This window comes from Simochromis diagramma, unplaced genomic scaffold (assembly GCF_900408965.1).
Source record: "Simochromis diagramma unplaced genomic scaffold, fSimDia1.1 OVJJ01000344.1, whole genome shotgun sequence".
In the NCBI taxonomy this organism is placed as follows: domain Eukaryota; kingdom Metazoa; phylum Chordata; class Actinopteri; order Cichliformes; family Cichlidae; genus Simochromis; species Simochromis diagramma.
Window position 1 is genome coordinate 11,210,621 of NW_024387375.1, and position 17,294 is coordinate 11,227,914.

At 40.8% G+C, this 17,294-nt stretch overlaps 1 protein-coding gene across 3 annotated transcripts; it reads left to right on the forward strand.

Annotated features, from left to right (window-relative positions):
* Window positions 1–3,218: 3,218 nt before the first annotated feature.
* On the forward strand, window positions 3,219–16,008 carry tsku (tsukushi small leucine rich proteoglycan homolog (Xenopus laevis)). Of its 3 annotated transcripts, none has more exons than XM_040008958.1 (3): window positions 3,219–3,474; window positions 10,224–10,535; window positions 12,524–16,008. In XM_040008958.1, the coding sequence occupies exons 1-3, from the start codon at window positions 3,460–3,462 to the stop codon at window positions 13,262–13,264; spliced, it is 1,068 nt and encodes a 355-aa protein (XP_039864892.1). In that variant the 5' UTR covers window positions 3,219–3,459; the 3' UTR covers window positions 13,265–16,008. The 3 variants fall into 3 exon arrangements, with proteins under 3 accessions (XP_039864892.1, XP_039864891.1, XP_039864893.1); XM_040008957.1 differs by lacking the exon at window positions 3,219–3,474 and adding an exon at window positions 3,993–4,344; XM_040008959.1 differs by lacking the exon at window positions 3,219–3,474 and adding an exon at window positions 9,111–9,510.
* Window positions 16,009–17,294: the final 1,286 nt, after the last annotated feature.

Here is a 17,294-nt window from a genome sequence, read left to right on the forward strand (position 1 = left end):
AACTGCAGCTGTTATTTTCTGTGATTAAAGTGAGAAAAAATGAATAAATAAAATAATAATAAAAAAGTAATAATAATTTTTTTTTTTAAACTTAAGCGCATAGTGTTTTTTTTTTAATGAGCTCTGGTGTCATCTAGTGGACAAGTCCTCCACTGCTTGTTCATATTTTCCCTCCTTGACGTCAAAAGACTTTCTGGCTAATATAACCTAATGTAATTAACCCGCTCAGTAAAGAAAATTATTGTTTCCCTCACAGTTAAACCCGTCTTAAAGGGAAAACCACGGACATTTGAAACACGGGCTGGTTTATAACACTTAACACTAAAAGGCAAAATCAAGCCCGAGCATTGCACTCCCTCTGCACATGCTCAGTTAGGCGCATATGCAGTACAAATTTATTAAACCACCTATTCAAAAAAATAAATAAATAAAATAAAAATCAGGAAAACTCAAATATTTTAGTTCTTTATGATGATGATGATTATTACTTTAGCCAAAGCACAACATTCAACCACTTAAACTACTGTCTTTGTTCACGAATTCAAGTAAATATGTATTATAAGTAATATAAAAGTAATACTAATGTGGCTTACTGTTTTTTCTTTTCCCTTTTTTTGTAACTCAGTGAATTTGACAATAAGTATATGATTTCAATCAAAGAGCTTGTGTATACTGGTGAATTAACTATTAACCAAACCTCACACTCGGTGGTGCTCTGATGAATTTATTAAGCACTTTAAAGCTGTCAGAATAACTTAACAGTAAATGGATTTTTTTAAATCTCTTTTCTTTATTTTATTTAAAAATGTGTCATATGTAACTTTTTTCTCAGATGTCTTTACTGGACACTGCTAAAATTGGATTGATTTGAACTTCTAACAGGTATAACTGGAATAGACTAACAGAAGAAATGAGCAAGATTTCTAACTTTTGGTAACGCCTTGTTACAACTGCCTCTGAGTCCTTGTACTTTTATTACTACAGCACGTTGCTCTGAATAAACCTAACTGGGCGTTTGTTCTTTTCAAACATCTGAGCAGCGATGTTGGTTTTACCCTTCTGGTTTATTCCTCTGCAAACATTATTCAGGAGGTTTAATCTCCACCTGCTTAATCATTTGCCTACCCTATAATCTATTATTTGAATTTTGCCACATGAATAAAGGTTTTTCTTGTTATCTTAAAAAAAAAAAATCCCACTAGCATGAATGATAAGTAATGTTTTTCAGTTTCAGATACTGTAACACGCCCCTGAACACTGGGATTGTAACCAAGGAGGATTTTACAGCCTGCACTGTTTCCACAGTTGACACTGACATTGAAATAACAGAACGACCCAGCGATCACAAACTTGTTGTTAGGTTCACTCTGGCTGTTATGACTGTTGTAGAATGGACAGATTATGAAACAATGCTCCCTGAGCACAAAAGGCACCCACTCATATTACCCAAACACCTGAACTCGCAGTGGGAGCAAACCACACAGAAGTGATTTCTATTTCCTTTGTGTCTCCAATGATGTGTCGTGCAGACACTTAGTGTGATTTTGTATCACTTTGTGTGTCCTTGTTTGAAATCTCTTTGCAGCGACTGTGTGGCTCGGCTTTGGCTATATTGCACTTTTGCTTGTGTTTATCTCACATTCGTGTTCCATTTCGGTCTTTTTGAACTATTCTGTGTATCTTTGGGGTCGTTTTGTCTCTTATTACAGATGTTTTTGTCTCAGTTTGGTACATTTTGCATCTCTTCATTGGTTGGTGTATGTTTCATTTTCATTTCAAGCAGTACTCAAGGCCTCCCTCGACCAACTGGGCCTAGGGGGCTGTGTTCAGCAGGCTTCTAATCCTTTAATAAGCAGTATGCCATGGCAGGAGAAAAACAAGAAGAAAGAGAGCTGGTTTACTGGTTTGATTTCATTAGACTAGGATTAGTGTTAGGGTCTTGAGCAAGTTCTGATCTTTTGACAAACCTGAAGACCCTTTTATTGCCAAAAAAAGATGCAAGAGGTCTATGCGTGTGACAGTGTTTGCACAAAACACGCAAAAAATATGACCAGCTTTCCTGCAGAACTTACTGTACTGCATACCTTTTTGTTTGCGGGGAAAAAACAATAGTTGTACAGTTCCTCAATGCTGGCCTCAGTTTGTGTGCACCCCTGGGAGTGTTGGTGCATGTGTGTGTGCGGGTAACCGTATGGGTGTGTGCCATGGTGCTGTAATGCTCTCACGAGGAAAACAATGGACCTTAAGGGTGCAGATAGAGAGAGCCGGGGGCCCTTCAGCATTGTTTGCATACCAACAGATGTTCATTATCACACTTGACCTCTGTGTTTTTGCTCCTGCATTATGAGAGAAGTGTTCCATGTCAGGATAACAGGGTGTAACACAAAATCTCCACAGATTTGGCCTGTGTAGGATGGTTGACTTAGTCATTTATTTAGTTGTCATGCTTGTATTTGGACGATGAGACTACGATGAGACAAATTAAACAGATAACCGTTTCTGTAGGCATTGTCTTGTACGCCTCAAACTTATTTGCCTGCACACCAAAAAACGCTAGGAAAAAAAGCGCGACAGGAAAGGTCTGGGTTTCCGTTCACATGAACTATTATTCTTTGTTTATTTATTTTTTTTATCAGTTTCATCAAGACGTGTGGCTGAGGCCAAATGAAACAAACCGCCTTGTTGCTCAACCATGCTTTCAGCGTTTCTTTCCGCGCGTGTTTGTTTTTCTCCACTGCTACTAGAGGGCGCACGGAGCTCGGCATCGAGAAAGCGGAAACTCGTACTAGCGATCCTTTCAAAATAAAAACGTGAGCTTTTTTTAAAAAAAAATTCTTTCAGGGCGAGCCTGGGTGAGACCTCTGAAACAGTTTCAGTGTGTAAATTATCCCCGTTTCTAATACGAAATGGGTAAATATATTTATTAAGATGATTATGATATGTTTCTGTATAGAGATTAGCTAGCTAAGGGCACATCTTAACCTGTACAGGAACCATGGCAACAGGAGCCGAGATAACCTAGCTGACTATTCGCTATTAAAAAATTGCTAATAAAAACTAATAATAAAAAGCCATCCTGAAGGCCCGTGCTTCTAATATAGTCGATAAAATGTAATAAATTCTTCTGTAAGCTCTATTTGAAACATTTTGTTTTGGCGGTAACAAACAGGAAGAGTGCTGTTTTTTTCTAGCTAGCTTCTTTTTTTTTCTTTTTTTTTTTAAGTGGGCGCTAAAGCGGAGTGGAGGAGGACTTTATGGGATGGGAACAGACGAGTGTGTCCCGGTGTTTCCAGCTCCTGATAGTTTACTGCGGCGGAGCAGAGCATACTGTCAGAGGGGTTTTGCAGAGCTCATGACGACTAGCAGACAGACGAGCCAGCGGGGCACGAGAGAGCGGCGGGGGGCTGGAAAATGGGAGCGGTGAAGTGAAAAAAAGCAGCCGAAAAGCGGACTGCCTGGATGGAAGGCACCAAAGTAAGTTCCTGGAAACACAGAGTAATGAGAAAAGTAACAAAGTCGCGTTTTCCCCCTCTTCTTTTTTACCCTCTCCCTTCTTCACCCTCTCCCTTCTTCGTCTGCTTATTTTTTTGTCTTCCAAGCTGTTAAATGTTGTCGGACAGAGAGCCCTGAGCAGAGGAGGGTGAGACATCTGGCCAGCTCAGATTTCACGTTTGCCTCTGTTTAAGAAACCGCCCCTGGTGTCCCGACTGACCCGACCGGGCTCTTGCGTGTCGTTAGCTCATGCTGTCCGGACACAGAGGGAGAAATAAACTTTATGGTGCTTGTCTGCTGTGAACGATGCGCGCTGAGGTGACACGCAGAGCTGCAGTGACAGCTGAGAGGGGCGGGGTTGGCAATAAAAGTATGTAAACTGTTCTTGGAAATGAGCATGTGAGGTTTTTTTTTTTAAAGTTATTCTAGTGTATTTAAGCAAAAGACCCCCCAACCCACCCCACCCCCAGCTCTGCCACGTACAGCTGCAGGAAATTTGATCTGCAGACAGAGGTGTCCGTGCAGTGCGTGGGTACCCGCCTCCCCTCTCGCAGGGCATGGCACGACGGTTTAAGTTGTGGCAATGCTGACAGAGCTGCGGCACTTTTTGCGAGCGTTTGGTCGGCTTTTTACGACGAAAAAGAGGAAGAGAAACTCTGACACTGACACAAAGCCATAAATGAGAGAGAAGAGGATATATAGATGAAAATAGAAGCAAATAAAAGCTCTGCACTCACATTTTCTTCACATTTACTGATGCAGTCCAAATCCCCTCCTTTGAGCTTGACCGATATTTTTTTTGGAGCCGATATTGATTATGTCCCCTCCAACAATACTATCATTGTTAAATCGGTGAGTATTCTTTATTTTTATTTTTTTTTTATTTTTTTTCTATATATAAACAAAAAATGAACAAACAATATATTGAAGTTGCATTAGAAAGGTGGAAATGATTGGGCTAGTGCTGGGAAAAATTGGCCTATTTGACAGATTTCAGCTTCAGGCCAAAACAAGATTAAATCTGGACAGCGTCAGAGAAATTTGGCCTTTCTCGCTCAGGATGGGCAATTCAAGCAACAGTACTTTTTGGCCAACAGTGCACAGTTGTAGCAGAGTTTGGGGTTTTTATGCTAGCACTACCCAGCAGTAAGGTTTGTGCTAGATCGCCTATTTGTTATTATTAGTAGTTTTTTTCTCAAAATTCCTTTGCTGTAATTGTGTTTGGCTTTGCCTATTTTTCCTCTTTGTGTTTTCATCTTCTTCTTTTGGTTATGGCTCATCTGCCTCCATCTCACCCTGTCCTTAGCATCCTCTTCTGGCACACCAACCCTTTGCATGTCCTCCTGCATGGTTGTACTATTTGTATAGCAGCAACAAATCCACAGGCGGTATCAAAGGCGTAGCCTTTTAGGTTTGTGAAATTCCATACTGACGTTATTGTCCTAGGTTTTTTTTTTCCATTTTTTTTCTTAATTTCTTTATTCATTATTGCCATCTTCTGGCAGTATAGAAGTGTTATATCTTATCAGGCACAGGTAATGTGATGCAGTAAATTCAACTTTTTGTAGCACTTTTCTAATCACACTGACAGCTAAAAGCAGTAAAAGCACTACAAAAAGACCATGTGATGTGGTGACCTGTTGGGGGGAAAAGGGGTAGCAGCTTAAATTACCTTCTCCAAATAGTCAGGATGGTCTAGGACAGGATACCACCTGGGGAGTACATGCAGGGGGGGAGTACATGCAGGGGAGGAGTTATCTGGTGTTTTTTTTCTTTCCTCCATATTTGTGTTATCAAATATCAAACCGACCTTGTAAGGAGCTGGCAAGATAAAGACTATTTTAGTGTTTAGTACCTGCTTAGTCAAGAGATGTAAACCTATGAAAACTGCAGAATGACACTACTTCTAAACTACCCAGAGTTAATCTTTCCTGGTTGAATGGGCTGATACTAACTGACTGATGTCTCAGGCAGCTAGTTTTGGCTACAGTACTAGATTACTATTACTGCTGCATGGCTATGTAAGCAGCATTTTCATGCTGTACCTGCTGATGATTATTCTACCAGCTTGCAAACTTTTTGGTAATTTCTACTAATATATATGTGTATAAATTGATCACATACTACAATTACCTGTGTAAAGAGGCCATCCAGATAAACATCCAGCGAGTTATTTTTATTCTGAAGTACTGTCCTGCTAGCTTTTCAGAGTGCATTGGGATGAATGTGATTAGTCTCTTTGCCTCAGATTTTATTTATTCGCCAGAACTGCTGGCGTTTCATTGGCACCTAATTGTTTTAAAACACTTAAGCAGTGCTGGTTTAATTCAAACTTCTCATCTCCACCTCATTGTCATGCACTAATTTGGCTTAAAAGGATTAGTGCAGCATCCATCTTCTAATTACACACTTTTTAGTCTTCAGCTTGAAGATTAAATTGGGACAGAGAAGTCTCAGTGACATAACGAATACATCAGAGCACCGGAGGATGCTAAACACATTGGGGGCTCAAAGAGGTCTGACTCAGGTGGAAATAAATACATTTTAAATGGGAGGACTAAATAGAGAGATAGTTAGATAAGTAACGCTTTAAAATGTGCCTGCACTATATTTGTATTCTACAAATTTGGTTACATTTAGATAAAGAAGACACAGTAGAAAATCTTTTACTTGAACTTACACAAGGATTTTGCTTGCAGGCAAATAAAAGCGATGCTTTTCGATTGACTTTTGACACATTTATCTGATAAGTCTGATCACACTACAGCAAATTGAGCAACACTGTGATAATATTTTGCAAAACTCTTGCAAAGATAAGATTGATCCCATAAAAATAATCACTGTGCATGTGTTCATATATAACTAATGGCTGATAAATCCTCAGGGGCCAGCAGAGGTTAATGTGCGGCTTTCACGGGATGAAGAGGTGTGAGAAGACCTCTGAAAGCGAGAACATGTCGGAGGCTGATTTCACAGTCCTTTGCCAATTGCCCTCTCACGGGGGCTTTTGTAGCTCGTGCTGCTGTTGGATAATTGCAGCAGTTAGAATGTGTCTGATCTGGAGGCGCTGCCTGCAGTGGTTTGCTGTTAGCTGAGATTTATTGGCAAGAAGCTGGGAAGCACACCTGGCGCAGAAAGTTCAGCACTAATGCAGAGGGAGCGAACAGTGGAGGAGGGGGAGAAGGGTTGATGAAAGTGGCTGGATAACCACAGAAGTGACAAACTGCTGAAGAGCACTTGGTTTTACAGTTTTCCACATATAGGCTACGTCCACACTCGCCCGGATAGATTTGAAAATGACGTTTTCGTCTGAAAACGCTCCGCATCCACACTAGCGTTTTCAGTCATTTTCACAGAGTTGTGCGTCCACATTGAAATGGCCGAAAACGCTTACGTTCCAGCATTGCGCATGCGTGAAACGCAAGAAGATTCGGCCTGCCTCATTTCTGTCTGCCGTTTATTTACTTTCTGGCTCGTTGAAACGTCGTGGCAAAAGTTTTTTTTAAATGGACTAACAATGAGGTGGAGTTGTTGCTGCGAGTAACACAAAAGTACAAAGTTGCAAAAGAGTGAGAATTAAATTATTTGAAGCATGTACAAATTGATATCAATCTTTAATAGGGCTGTCAAAATTGAGAGCAAACAAAACAACTGCTGTATAATGCCCTCCGCTATCTTTGTTGAATTGGTCACATGACTGCATCACATGACTAAAATGCGTCATCGTTTTCGAAAGTCTCCATTTTCGCTGTCAACACTGCGACGCGAAGCACCGTCTTCAAGTGTATTCGTTTTCGAGAGCGTTTTCAAAACGCAGTCTCAGTGTGGACGGGAGGCCAAAACGGAGAGAAAACGATACGAAAACGCATTAGTGTGGACGTAGCCATAGTTTGCCTATAGCATTCCTCTCTGTAGTTCCAGGTTGAGGTGAAGTAAAAGTTCTGTGTCCGTGTGCCTACGTAGAGCCTACATCTAGGGGTGTTCAATGTGCTCCTGTAAACTCATAAAAAAAACCTGTATAATTGAGCTTATTGGAAAAAAAAACATTGAATATCAAAAATACAGTATGAAAAGCACAGACGGTGGCAGCAGTGCTTTCATTGCTTCTAACACTCACTTGAGGACTTTATGTGTTATAACCTCACTGTTCTCCACGCCTGGCTGGTGAACCAGCAACAGCACAAGCACGAGCAGCCCACAGACCGGTTGTACCACATACTTTGGTCACTGCCTCCATCTGACAACAGACCAAGGTCATTTTAGTTTACTAAAACTGGATGTGAAAAACATTTTAGGTAACTAAAATAAATATAAAAGACCTTTTGAAAAAAATTAAAATAAACTGAAAGGATTCTGTGAACTACAAAAATTTGGAAGAAATATCCTTAAATTTGATCAAAACTTGCCTTATGAGACATTCATGGACTTGCTTTTTGAGACTTTAGATGTCTACAAGACTGAGAGTCAACTGCTTTCATTGTTTTTTTTGTAATACCTGTACTGAAATCTTGCCTCTGACATATGTCCTCCACACAATCATAAATAATAAAAACTAAATCCAAGTCTGAAACTAATAGAAACTAGCTCTCTATGGTCTGCTAACCAGTGTTAATGAATTTTGATTCGGTTTTAGTCCTAGTCTTATTTTCCTTGATATTAAATGTGAATTTTGTCCTTATGTCTGCACTTCTCTTCCGCCCACACATGGGTGGAGCCAGCTGTACCATTTCCCATTTAAAAAAAAAAAAAGAAAATAAATAATGTTCTGATTGGATTTTGTATCTCCAAAATATTTTCATCTAGTTTTTATTTGATGACAAAAGTGTCGTACATTTCATCACAGTTTTTTCAGTTTTTTTCTTGTGTTCATCTGGGGGAAAAAAGTCATTGATAAAAAACAATGATAAAAATTGTTTGTCGTGAAAGTAAACAGTGTTGCTAATGCACTTCAACTGGAAAATCAGTAGACCTAAGCCATTCTTTATGACAATCAGTTTTCATACATAAGATTTTAAATGTAGACTCAGAGAGATCTTTCTTAAATGAATTCATTAGCGGCTGTGGCTTAGGAGGTAAATTGTCTACCAATTGGAAAGTTGGATGATCAAATTTGTGGCTACTTGCGTCTGCATGTTGAACTGTTGGGCAAAATACTGAACTCCAAAGTTGCTCCTGATGCATCTATGTGAGTGTGTGTGATTGGGTGAATGAGCCTTTTAGTTTAAAAAAAAAAAAAGTTGCATGTGAACTGTGCTGCTTGTAAAGAACTCAGCGTTCCAACATGCCCCTTCATGTCTGGTCAAAACGTGCAGCTCGGGGGACGTGCACAGTCCGCACTTGGAACGCACAGTCACGGCTTTCTATCGCTTTTACAGATTAACCAATAGCAGTGTGTACAGGGGTCAAAACAGCCAAACACTGCACAGAGGTGAGCGGCTTTGGCTGAGCAGACTTTGAGCCCGTTGTAATCGGCACGCTCATACATAATGTAAGGGGAATAAATTTTAACTCTTTCTAGGTGTTACTGAAAATGCATTTTGCATTTATTGGAAAGCCTTAAAATTAAATTCATTCATACTGAATTTTGTGCTCTTGGTAATGTCCAATAAAAAAGTGGAACTTGTAAGAGTTTTTTTTTTTTTTTTTAATTTTTAACAACATGACAGTTATTCTAGTTTACTTATTTAAAAACAGGAGGGCAAGGGTGTCATTTTCTCATAGCTATACTGGTGCAAAGCTGCAGGTTTTATCTTTTAACACATACTCTTCTGTGTAACGCATGCAACAACTTCACCATGACTTTTCACTTCTAACTATTACACAACTCTTAACCTCTGTCCATTTTCTGTGTGTGTGTGTGTGTGTGTGTGTGTGTGTGTGTGTGTGTGTGTGTGTGTGTGTGTGTGTGAGAGAGTGAGTGAGTATACTTGTTGCCTTAGTTGAACTGTGTGACTAGACACTGTTAAGCTCCCATTCATTCCAATACACACAGAGGGAGCACACAAGAGCTGAATATAGGTATGACCGGCTATTCTCTGGTTTGGTCTTGGTTCAGTTTTGCAGTATTTTTATTGGATGATTATATATTTATTCTGCAATTTATTCTCTTTTTAAAGCTTTCTAAAATTGTGGAGCAATTTTTAAATTTCAGTCATTTCATTTATAAAGTTTCTTTCCATATTTATTGTGCTTTACAGTGGAGTCACATGGAAATAGCATTTCAGAAGGAGAAATTGTTTCTGACTGTGTCTTCTTAATACATCGAGGCTCAGAGGATGTGGGCACATCTCTCTTTTTTTTTTTTCTCCCTAATTTCAAAATGGATCAAAGATTTACGATACACTCAGTTTTATAACTATGCGTATGCATTCTAGTGAGTTGACTAAGAAAGTGCAAATGAACTCATTGATCAAAGAAATTAGGTCACACCCATTGGGAAGCCAAAAGAGAGAGGGAGAGAGACAGAGAAGGGGGAAATTGGGGCTACTCAAGTTGCACAAATAAAAGCGTGAAGTCTTTTTCTCAGAGCTATACAAAAGCCTTCACAGCTCCTCAAATTTCTAAAATCCAGGTACTCTGTTCGGTAGTTCAGGCAAGGTTGGATTTGATGGTGAGTGAGAGGTGCAGTTTCTCCAGATGGCAACTGTGCCCAGGAACCGTTTTTAACCTGGCAGGCAGGAGTGTTGTTAAGAGGGCTGTTAATGTAAATAGTGAATTTGTTCTCTCTCCAGAGAATAATGGCTCTTTTGCTGTGGCTCGGTCTCTCGCTGCTGGCGGACGCCCAGTCCAGCGCCGTTAAGAACTGCCATCCTGGTTGCCATTGTGAAGTGGAAAGCTTTGGTCTCTTCGACAGCTTCAGCTTGACCAAAGTGGACTGCCGAGGGCTGGGACCCAGCGCCTCCATGCCCATACCAATCCCGCTGGACACTGCTCACTTGGACCTGTCCTCCAATGAAATGGGCCCACTCAGTGACACTATGTTGGCTGGTCCAGGCTACACCACCCTCATCAGTTTGGACCTCAGCAGCAACCACATTACAAAGGTAAGTAGTTTAAAGAACTCCTATATATGTCCTTGACCCACTAAAGACTCAACTTTCACTGGTGGTTTTTCAGGCATTCTGGTTCTTTTTACTGTTTTTTTTTTTTTGTTTTTTTTTTTTTTAATTGTTTTGTTTTTGTCATTTGCTGTGTTGCTTTCTGTGTTATTTGCCCAGATTTTGATGTGGCATCTTGCCTGGGATTACCGTAATGACCCTTATATCACTGAAAAGCACAGAGTTGCTGCTTTCAGGAGCCATTGGAAGTTTTGTTATTGCGCCAGTAGTTCAAGAGTTACAATAGTTTGACCTAAAAGTTTAACCTAAACCCATCGAGCACGCCAACGCTCCAATTGGGAGGATTATAGTAATAGTGTAATAATCTTCTGGTACAGTGCTGTAAAAAAAAAAAGTATTTTCCTCATTCCTGATTTCTTATTTTTTCTTTCAGATCATCAAACAAATTTTAATATTAGTAAAATATAACCAGGGTAAATACAAAAAGAAGTTTTTAAATGAATGTTTCTTAAGGGAAAAAAAGCTGTCCAAACCTACCTGGCTTTGTGTAACAAGGGATTTGTCCCCTGTTAAATCATGATTTGCCAAAGATTCACCACATATTTAGGAAAGCTGAGTTTAATTTCACTAGCCACACCCACACCTGATAACTGCTAGTCCTGTTGAATCAAGAAATCTGTTAAATAAAAGCTGTCTGACAAGTAGGCTAAAGGATCTCAGAAAGCAGCACATTATAATCACTATCTAAAGAAACTGAGAAACAGTTACAGACACTTGTCGGTCTGAAAGGGGTTACTAAGCTGTTTTTAAGGCTTCGGGACCCCAGTGAACCATACTGGTAGCCATTCTCCATAAGTGGAGAAAACTTGGAACAGTGGTGGTGACCACTTTATAGCTAGAGCACTTCCATAACTCATCCAGGAGATCACAAAAGAACCCAGAACAACATCTAAGGAACTGCAGGCTTCACTTGCCTCAGTTAAGATCAGAGTTTAACAATAAAGAAAGAGACTGGGCAAAAGTGCATCCATGGGAGAGTTTCAAGGAGAAAGCCACTGGTGACCATAAACAACGAACCAAAGGCTTGTTTCACATTTGCCAAAAACATGTTGATGATCCCGAGGACTTGGAAAAATATTCTGTGGACTGACGAAGGAAGAGCTGAACTTTGTGGAAAGTCTTGTTACATCTGCACAAACCTAACACAGCATTTCATAAAAAGTACATCATATCAACAGTTAGACACGATGGTAGTAGTGTTATGGTCTGGGGATGCTTTGCTACTTCAGGACCTGGACGACTTACCGTAATCAGTTACAGCAAGCATGAATTCTGCTCTTTACCAGAAAATCCTGAAGGAGAATGTCCGGCTATCAGTTCAAGCCTTGAAGTTCAAACACACTTGTGTTTTGCAGCAGGGCAATAATCTGAAACACACCAGCAAGTCAGCCTCTAAATGGCTAAAAAAAAAATAACAAAATGAAGGTTTTTGGCCTAGTCAAAGTCAAATTTTTTTATGCCTGTTTTTTAAACAAAGATTTATAACTTGGGCTGAATCTGCAGTGTTTTGTAAATTCTACCAGCTTATTCTCACTTAGATTCAGACATACGCAGCTCAGACCTGCTCCCTACTGCCAGCTAGTTTGGAGTGTTATCTCAAGTTTTTAAGGACACAAAATTGATGGAGTCTGATACACAGAGCGGAGTGTTGAGAGAGATAGACGAAGCCAGTTAAAACCTTTTTCACAGTTCACTGGACCGCTAATGGAGCACAATGGACATGCAGCTCTGTAGCTAACACCTCTTCTAGCGTCAGAGATAACAGCTCAAGTATTTGCCCTTTCTGGTCCCATTATGGTGCAAGCTCCACCAGTCTCACAAAATAAATGAAAATATTTACTTGCAGCTTACTGCTCAGTGTTTATTCCTTCTTTTTATCTTTGTTAACTTGTTTCCTTCCTTCATACTTCCAGATAAGCCCCAGCGCACTGTCCAAGCTGCGTTATCTGGAGTCTTTGGATCTGAGCCACAACAGCTTGGAGAGCCTCTCGCCGAGCTGTTTCTCTGGGCTCCCCCTGGTTGAAGTTGACCTCAGCCACAACAGCTTCCGGGAGTTTGACTTGGAGGTGTTTGCTTCCAAGGTTCACGGTGAACCTGTTAGTGTGGATCTGTCTCAAAACAAGCTTGTTTCAGTCTCTGCTGCTTTGTACGGCCGAGTTTTACACATCCAGAGCTTAACTCTGTCGTCAAACCAGCTGTCGAGCGTGCCGAGCCTGGCGGGACTTCTTCTGAGGTATCTCAATCTGGATGGAAACCCCATCAGACAAATCACAGAGGGAGCCTTTGCTCAGCTGAAAGATCTGGTTTATTTATCTCTGAGTGGCCTCCCCGAACTCGAACACATCAGGCCAATGAGCTTCAAAGGTCTCCAGAGCCTGCAAGTTCTGGATCTCTCAAACAACCCGAAGCTCAAGAGCCTGAGCCCCACAGTGTTTAGTGGGCTAGACTCTCTGCAGGAGCTGAATTTGACCGGTTCTGGCGTAGCATCCTTGCCAGCTAACATGCTGACCCATCTGCCCAGCATTAAGAGTATCACACTGGGACGAAACAACCATTGCTGGAGGACCCAGAAACAGGGACTGTTCCACCGGCAGATGGGCCAGGTCCAGCATAACGAGGTGCTGACTTGTAACACAGACGGCATTGTGCTGTGAGGGAATGGACTGCTTCTTGGAGCCTTGATACCAGAGCTGTGCCTTTATTTGCTTAGAGATGAAAACACTTTTATTTGTGTGTGTGTGTGTGTGTGTGTGTGTGTGCTGCTCTTATTAAGTCACAGGGATATTTTGGAGTGTCCTTTAAAGATCTGAGGTAGCCTTCATGAAGTATCATACATGCTGTATCTTTTTAAAACGCAGTCTCTTTTTATGTAGCACATTTTCTTTAAAATGCAGTGTTGTCTAAACTGGTAGAGAACCTGTCATGAAGTCACAACTTAAGCAATGTTTATACATTACTTAAAGTACTGGAGTGTACTTCATGTACACTCAAGGGATTTTACACCACACCACTGCATTTCTTTGTAAATTTGCTGGTATAGTTTGAGTGGTATGCAAATGTCCACTCATATATTGCTTCTCATTAGCTTTTAATGGATATCCTAACTTAATAATGACAAAATGAACAAAAAAGGACAAAAAAAGCCAAAAAATATAAGCACCATACTTTGCTGAAGTGACATAACTGCAGGTATGAAAAAAGACAGTCCATAATGAATGTGCCATCTGCATTGATTGTGGCACTAGTACACCTCTTCATGGACAGCAACACTGTGGGAAGGCAGCCCACTCTTCAGTCAGTGCAGCCCAGAGTTGCTGCTGAATCTGTGGAGAGGAACTCCACAGGTTTTCTGTGGTTGAGATCAGGGCTCATTGCTCATTGGCATCTTGTCTGGCGGTCCGCCCTGCCTCTGTCATTCTAATGGGACGATCATGGTCAGGTTGCCCCAGATGGGATTTTTTCCAAACCTATGATGGCTTTTTATAGGGTTGGGTGTGTTTGATAGAGGAGTGGCCATCTGGGGTACTTTGGGTAAAGGCATTGTGACACTCTTTGCTAAAATAAAATGTTGGGAATTATCAAAAAAGCAACCCCACAATAGAGAAAAACTCTTCCCAAATTGGGCCAAAAGTAGAGTGGTGTGTTATTAAATCCCTTGAGTGTACTTCAAAGCGGACCACATTACGATTTAATTGCACTTATTAGATTTGCGGTATTGTTTTATAATAATGCACTTAAACCTTTGGAAAATATCATTCCTTCAAAGTGTTGCTGAGAACGACAGCACTGAGGGACTTTTGTTGACCGGTGACCACTAAGATTTTTCATGTGATATTGAATGTGACGCTTGACAGAAAAGGTTAGGGGAGGGTTTTCTTTAGAAGACTGATACCACTCTTATGTTTTTAGAATGAAGTTTATCTTTGCTCAAAGACTGGACGCAGAGAAAGCAGCCTAGCTCTGTTGGAAGAACCAGCTTTCCACCAACGAGCCACCGGTGCCTGATCCGAAAACTGGTTCCACGCACTCCCACCGAAATGAGACTGATGCCAAGCAAAACTGCTTTTCTTACCGCTGTTGATGACATCAGATGCTACAAATTCTTAGATGATTCACAGATTCTGTCAGTATCCCACAGATTATTGCTCAACTTTTCCTGCATAGCACTAACAATCTCCAGCGCTCAAACCTATTTAATCGTCAGCTGGTGATTAAGAATCACAAGCACCATCATTGCAGCACTTGAAGTAAGGTTTATTTAACATGTCCTTGCCTGCTTTGCTTATTCCATGGAAACACAGTCCACCTACAAGAGATACAACCCGTTCATTTGCTGGATTTTCTCACTTTTTTGTACAGAACCAGGCTGTCTTCGTATAACCCTGTATTCAGTCTTAATGTTAAGCTACGCCAACAGTGGCTGCTGGTTAACGCAAGTATTTCACACAAAAACAACTCCCCCAAAAAACATTGACCTCTAGAATCCAGGGAGCAGATTCCTTTAAGTGTGTGGGAAACAAAGTCAAGTCTTGTTACACATGCTGAGGGTAAAATTCTTTTCCTTGTTACACCCACAAAATGACCATTTCATTACTTGATTTTTTTGTTTGCTTGTTTGTTTGCTTGTTTTTTGTGCCCATTGAGCCCGAGCTGAACTGTTCCTCTCCACAGCTACACTACAAAACAGGACGTAAGCGTCCTCGACCGTGCAGACCTGGAGTCGCTGTTACTCCCGGTCACATTGTCCTCCAGCTGAGCGGGATGGGTTTCATAGCAGATTGGCTCATATCCAGTATTATTATCACTTGTTATCACATACTTGGTGATGAAACGATGCCGGTATGTGTTAATGTTTAAACATCGAGCAGCGCTGTGCTTACCTTGGCATTCCTGTGGCATTCAGTGCAGCCTCAAGACTGCACATTAGGGTTTTATTGATGTCCGCAATCTGCAAAGGCACGATATTTGAAAGCAAATCCAGTCTTTTCAGTTTAAGTGGAGGAGACTTTATATTTGTATGTATGTAACTATGCTGTATATAACTTTATATAAAATGTGACTATTCTTACATCCTTTGACTGCTTTAATTCTTTGTGACGTAAGAATGGGAACAATTATTCTGTGTACCGGCCGAGGAAATGAAACACATTCAAAACTGAACCACATGCGGGGAAATATTGTGTCAGTATCTGCGCCGCATTTAACATTTTGCTCCAGTTTTTCATAGAAAGTGTGTGCAATATGTGCCTGACTCACAGCAAAGGGTGTGTCTCTGCAGGACACGAGGGAAAGCTTAGATCTCTGCGTTTTGTGTCGCTTTCACAACTCAGAAACTTTATTTACACGCATGCACAGACCCATACGGGCACGCTTGTGCTCCTGAATAGCTTTTTAAAAAAAAAAATAAAAAAAAATTGGGACACGCACAAAGGTTTGTCAGGCTTATATGCCACAGTGCGCTGGTAACCTGCCAAGGAGGTGACAGCGAAGGAGCCGAGCTGAGAAAGGAGAGAAAGGGGGAAAGAGAAGTGGGTGTCCGACACGGCAGCTTGCAGATTTTCTGTGTGTCTGTGTGTGTGTTTGGCAACAAGTGGTATCCAAGATGGAAAAACGTCACACTGTGCCCTGTGTTCTGTGACACTTTGTTTAAACTACAAGAAAAAAACAAAAACAAAGGGGGAAGAAAAGTGACTAATTAACGGATTTTCAGAGATTGCATCAGAGGCCGACCACATGTGTTACATCTTGAAAAATGAGCTGGAGAATACAGAGGGTTTATGGGTAAGTTTGCTTATGTCATGCAGTTCTAACTTGTGAGTGGGACCCTCAGTGGATTGATCCCACAGCACAAAACATTTCCAGATGTTTTTTTTCTTCTTTTTTTTCCCCAGTCTTGTGTGATGCAGTGTTGTGTTTATACCTAAGGAAGCAATTCAAAAAAAAGAAAAAGAAAGCAATCCCAGCTGTATTCAGTAGTGGCACAATAGCTTAAACACTTTCAAAAAATCCCTCTGGTTCTATAATCATAACACTTATTTTAAGCATATAATCCAGTGTCCAGAAATGTTTGTGTGAAGTGTAATAACATGTTTAAGAGTGAAAATATGAATAAGACCTTAAGCAGAAAGCTATCCAGGATGGAGACCATGTGTCCGTTTACACATTCCACCGGATGCCTAACAATGTTCCTCTGTGTCTTCAGGGGCATGCACAGATGTGTTGAAAAGGAGCAGAAATGAGCTGTCATGACATCTGTAAGATACATCACAGTCTAGTACATCCTTGTCTCAGAAGGAAATGCACAGTGGAACATATGCTGCTTATTAATGCAAATAATCAGCCAGTGACACGACAGAAACTCGGCGCATGAAGTTCACGAAGTTTACATGGTGTTATCAAAACTGGACAGTCAAGGAATAGAAAAATGTTGCCCGGCCTGATGAGTCTGCAATTTCTGCTGCGACGTTCAAACAGCATGAAAGCCTGGATCCATCCTGCCTTGTATCAGCAGTTCAGACTGCTAGTGGTGGTTTTTGGACCCTTTGGTACCAACTGGGCAATGTGTAAAAGTCACAGCCAGACAGTATTGATGTTGACCATGTCCATCCCTTTATGACCACAGTGTACTCATTGTCTGATGGCTGCTTCCAACAGGGAAACACGCCATGTCACAAAGCTCACATC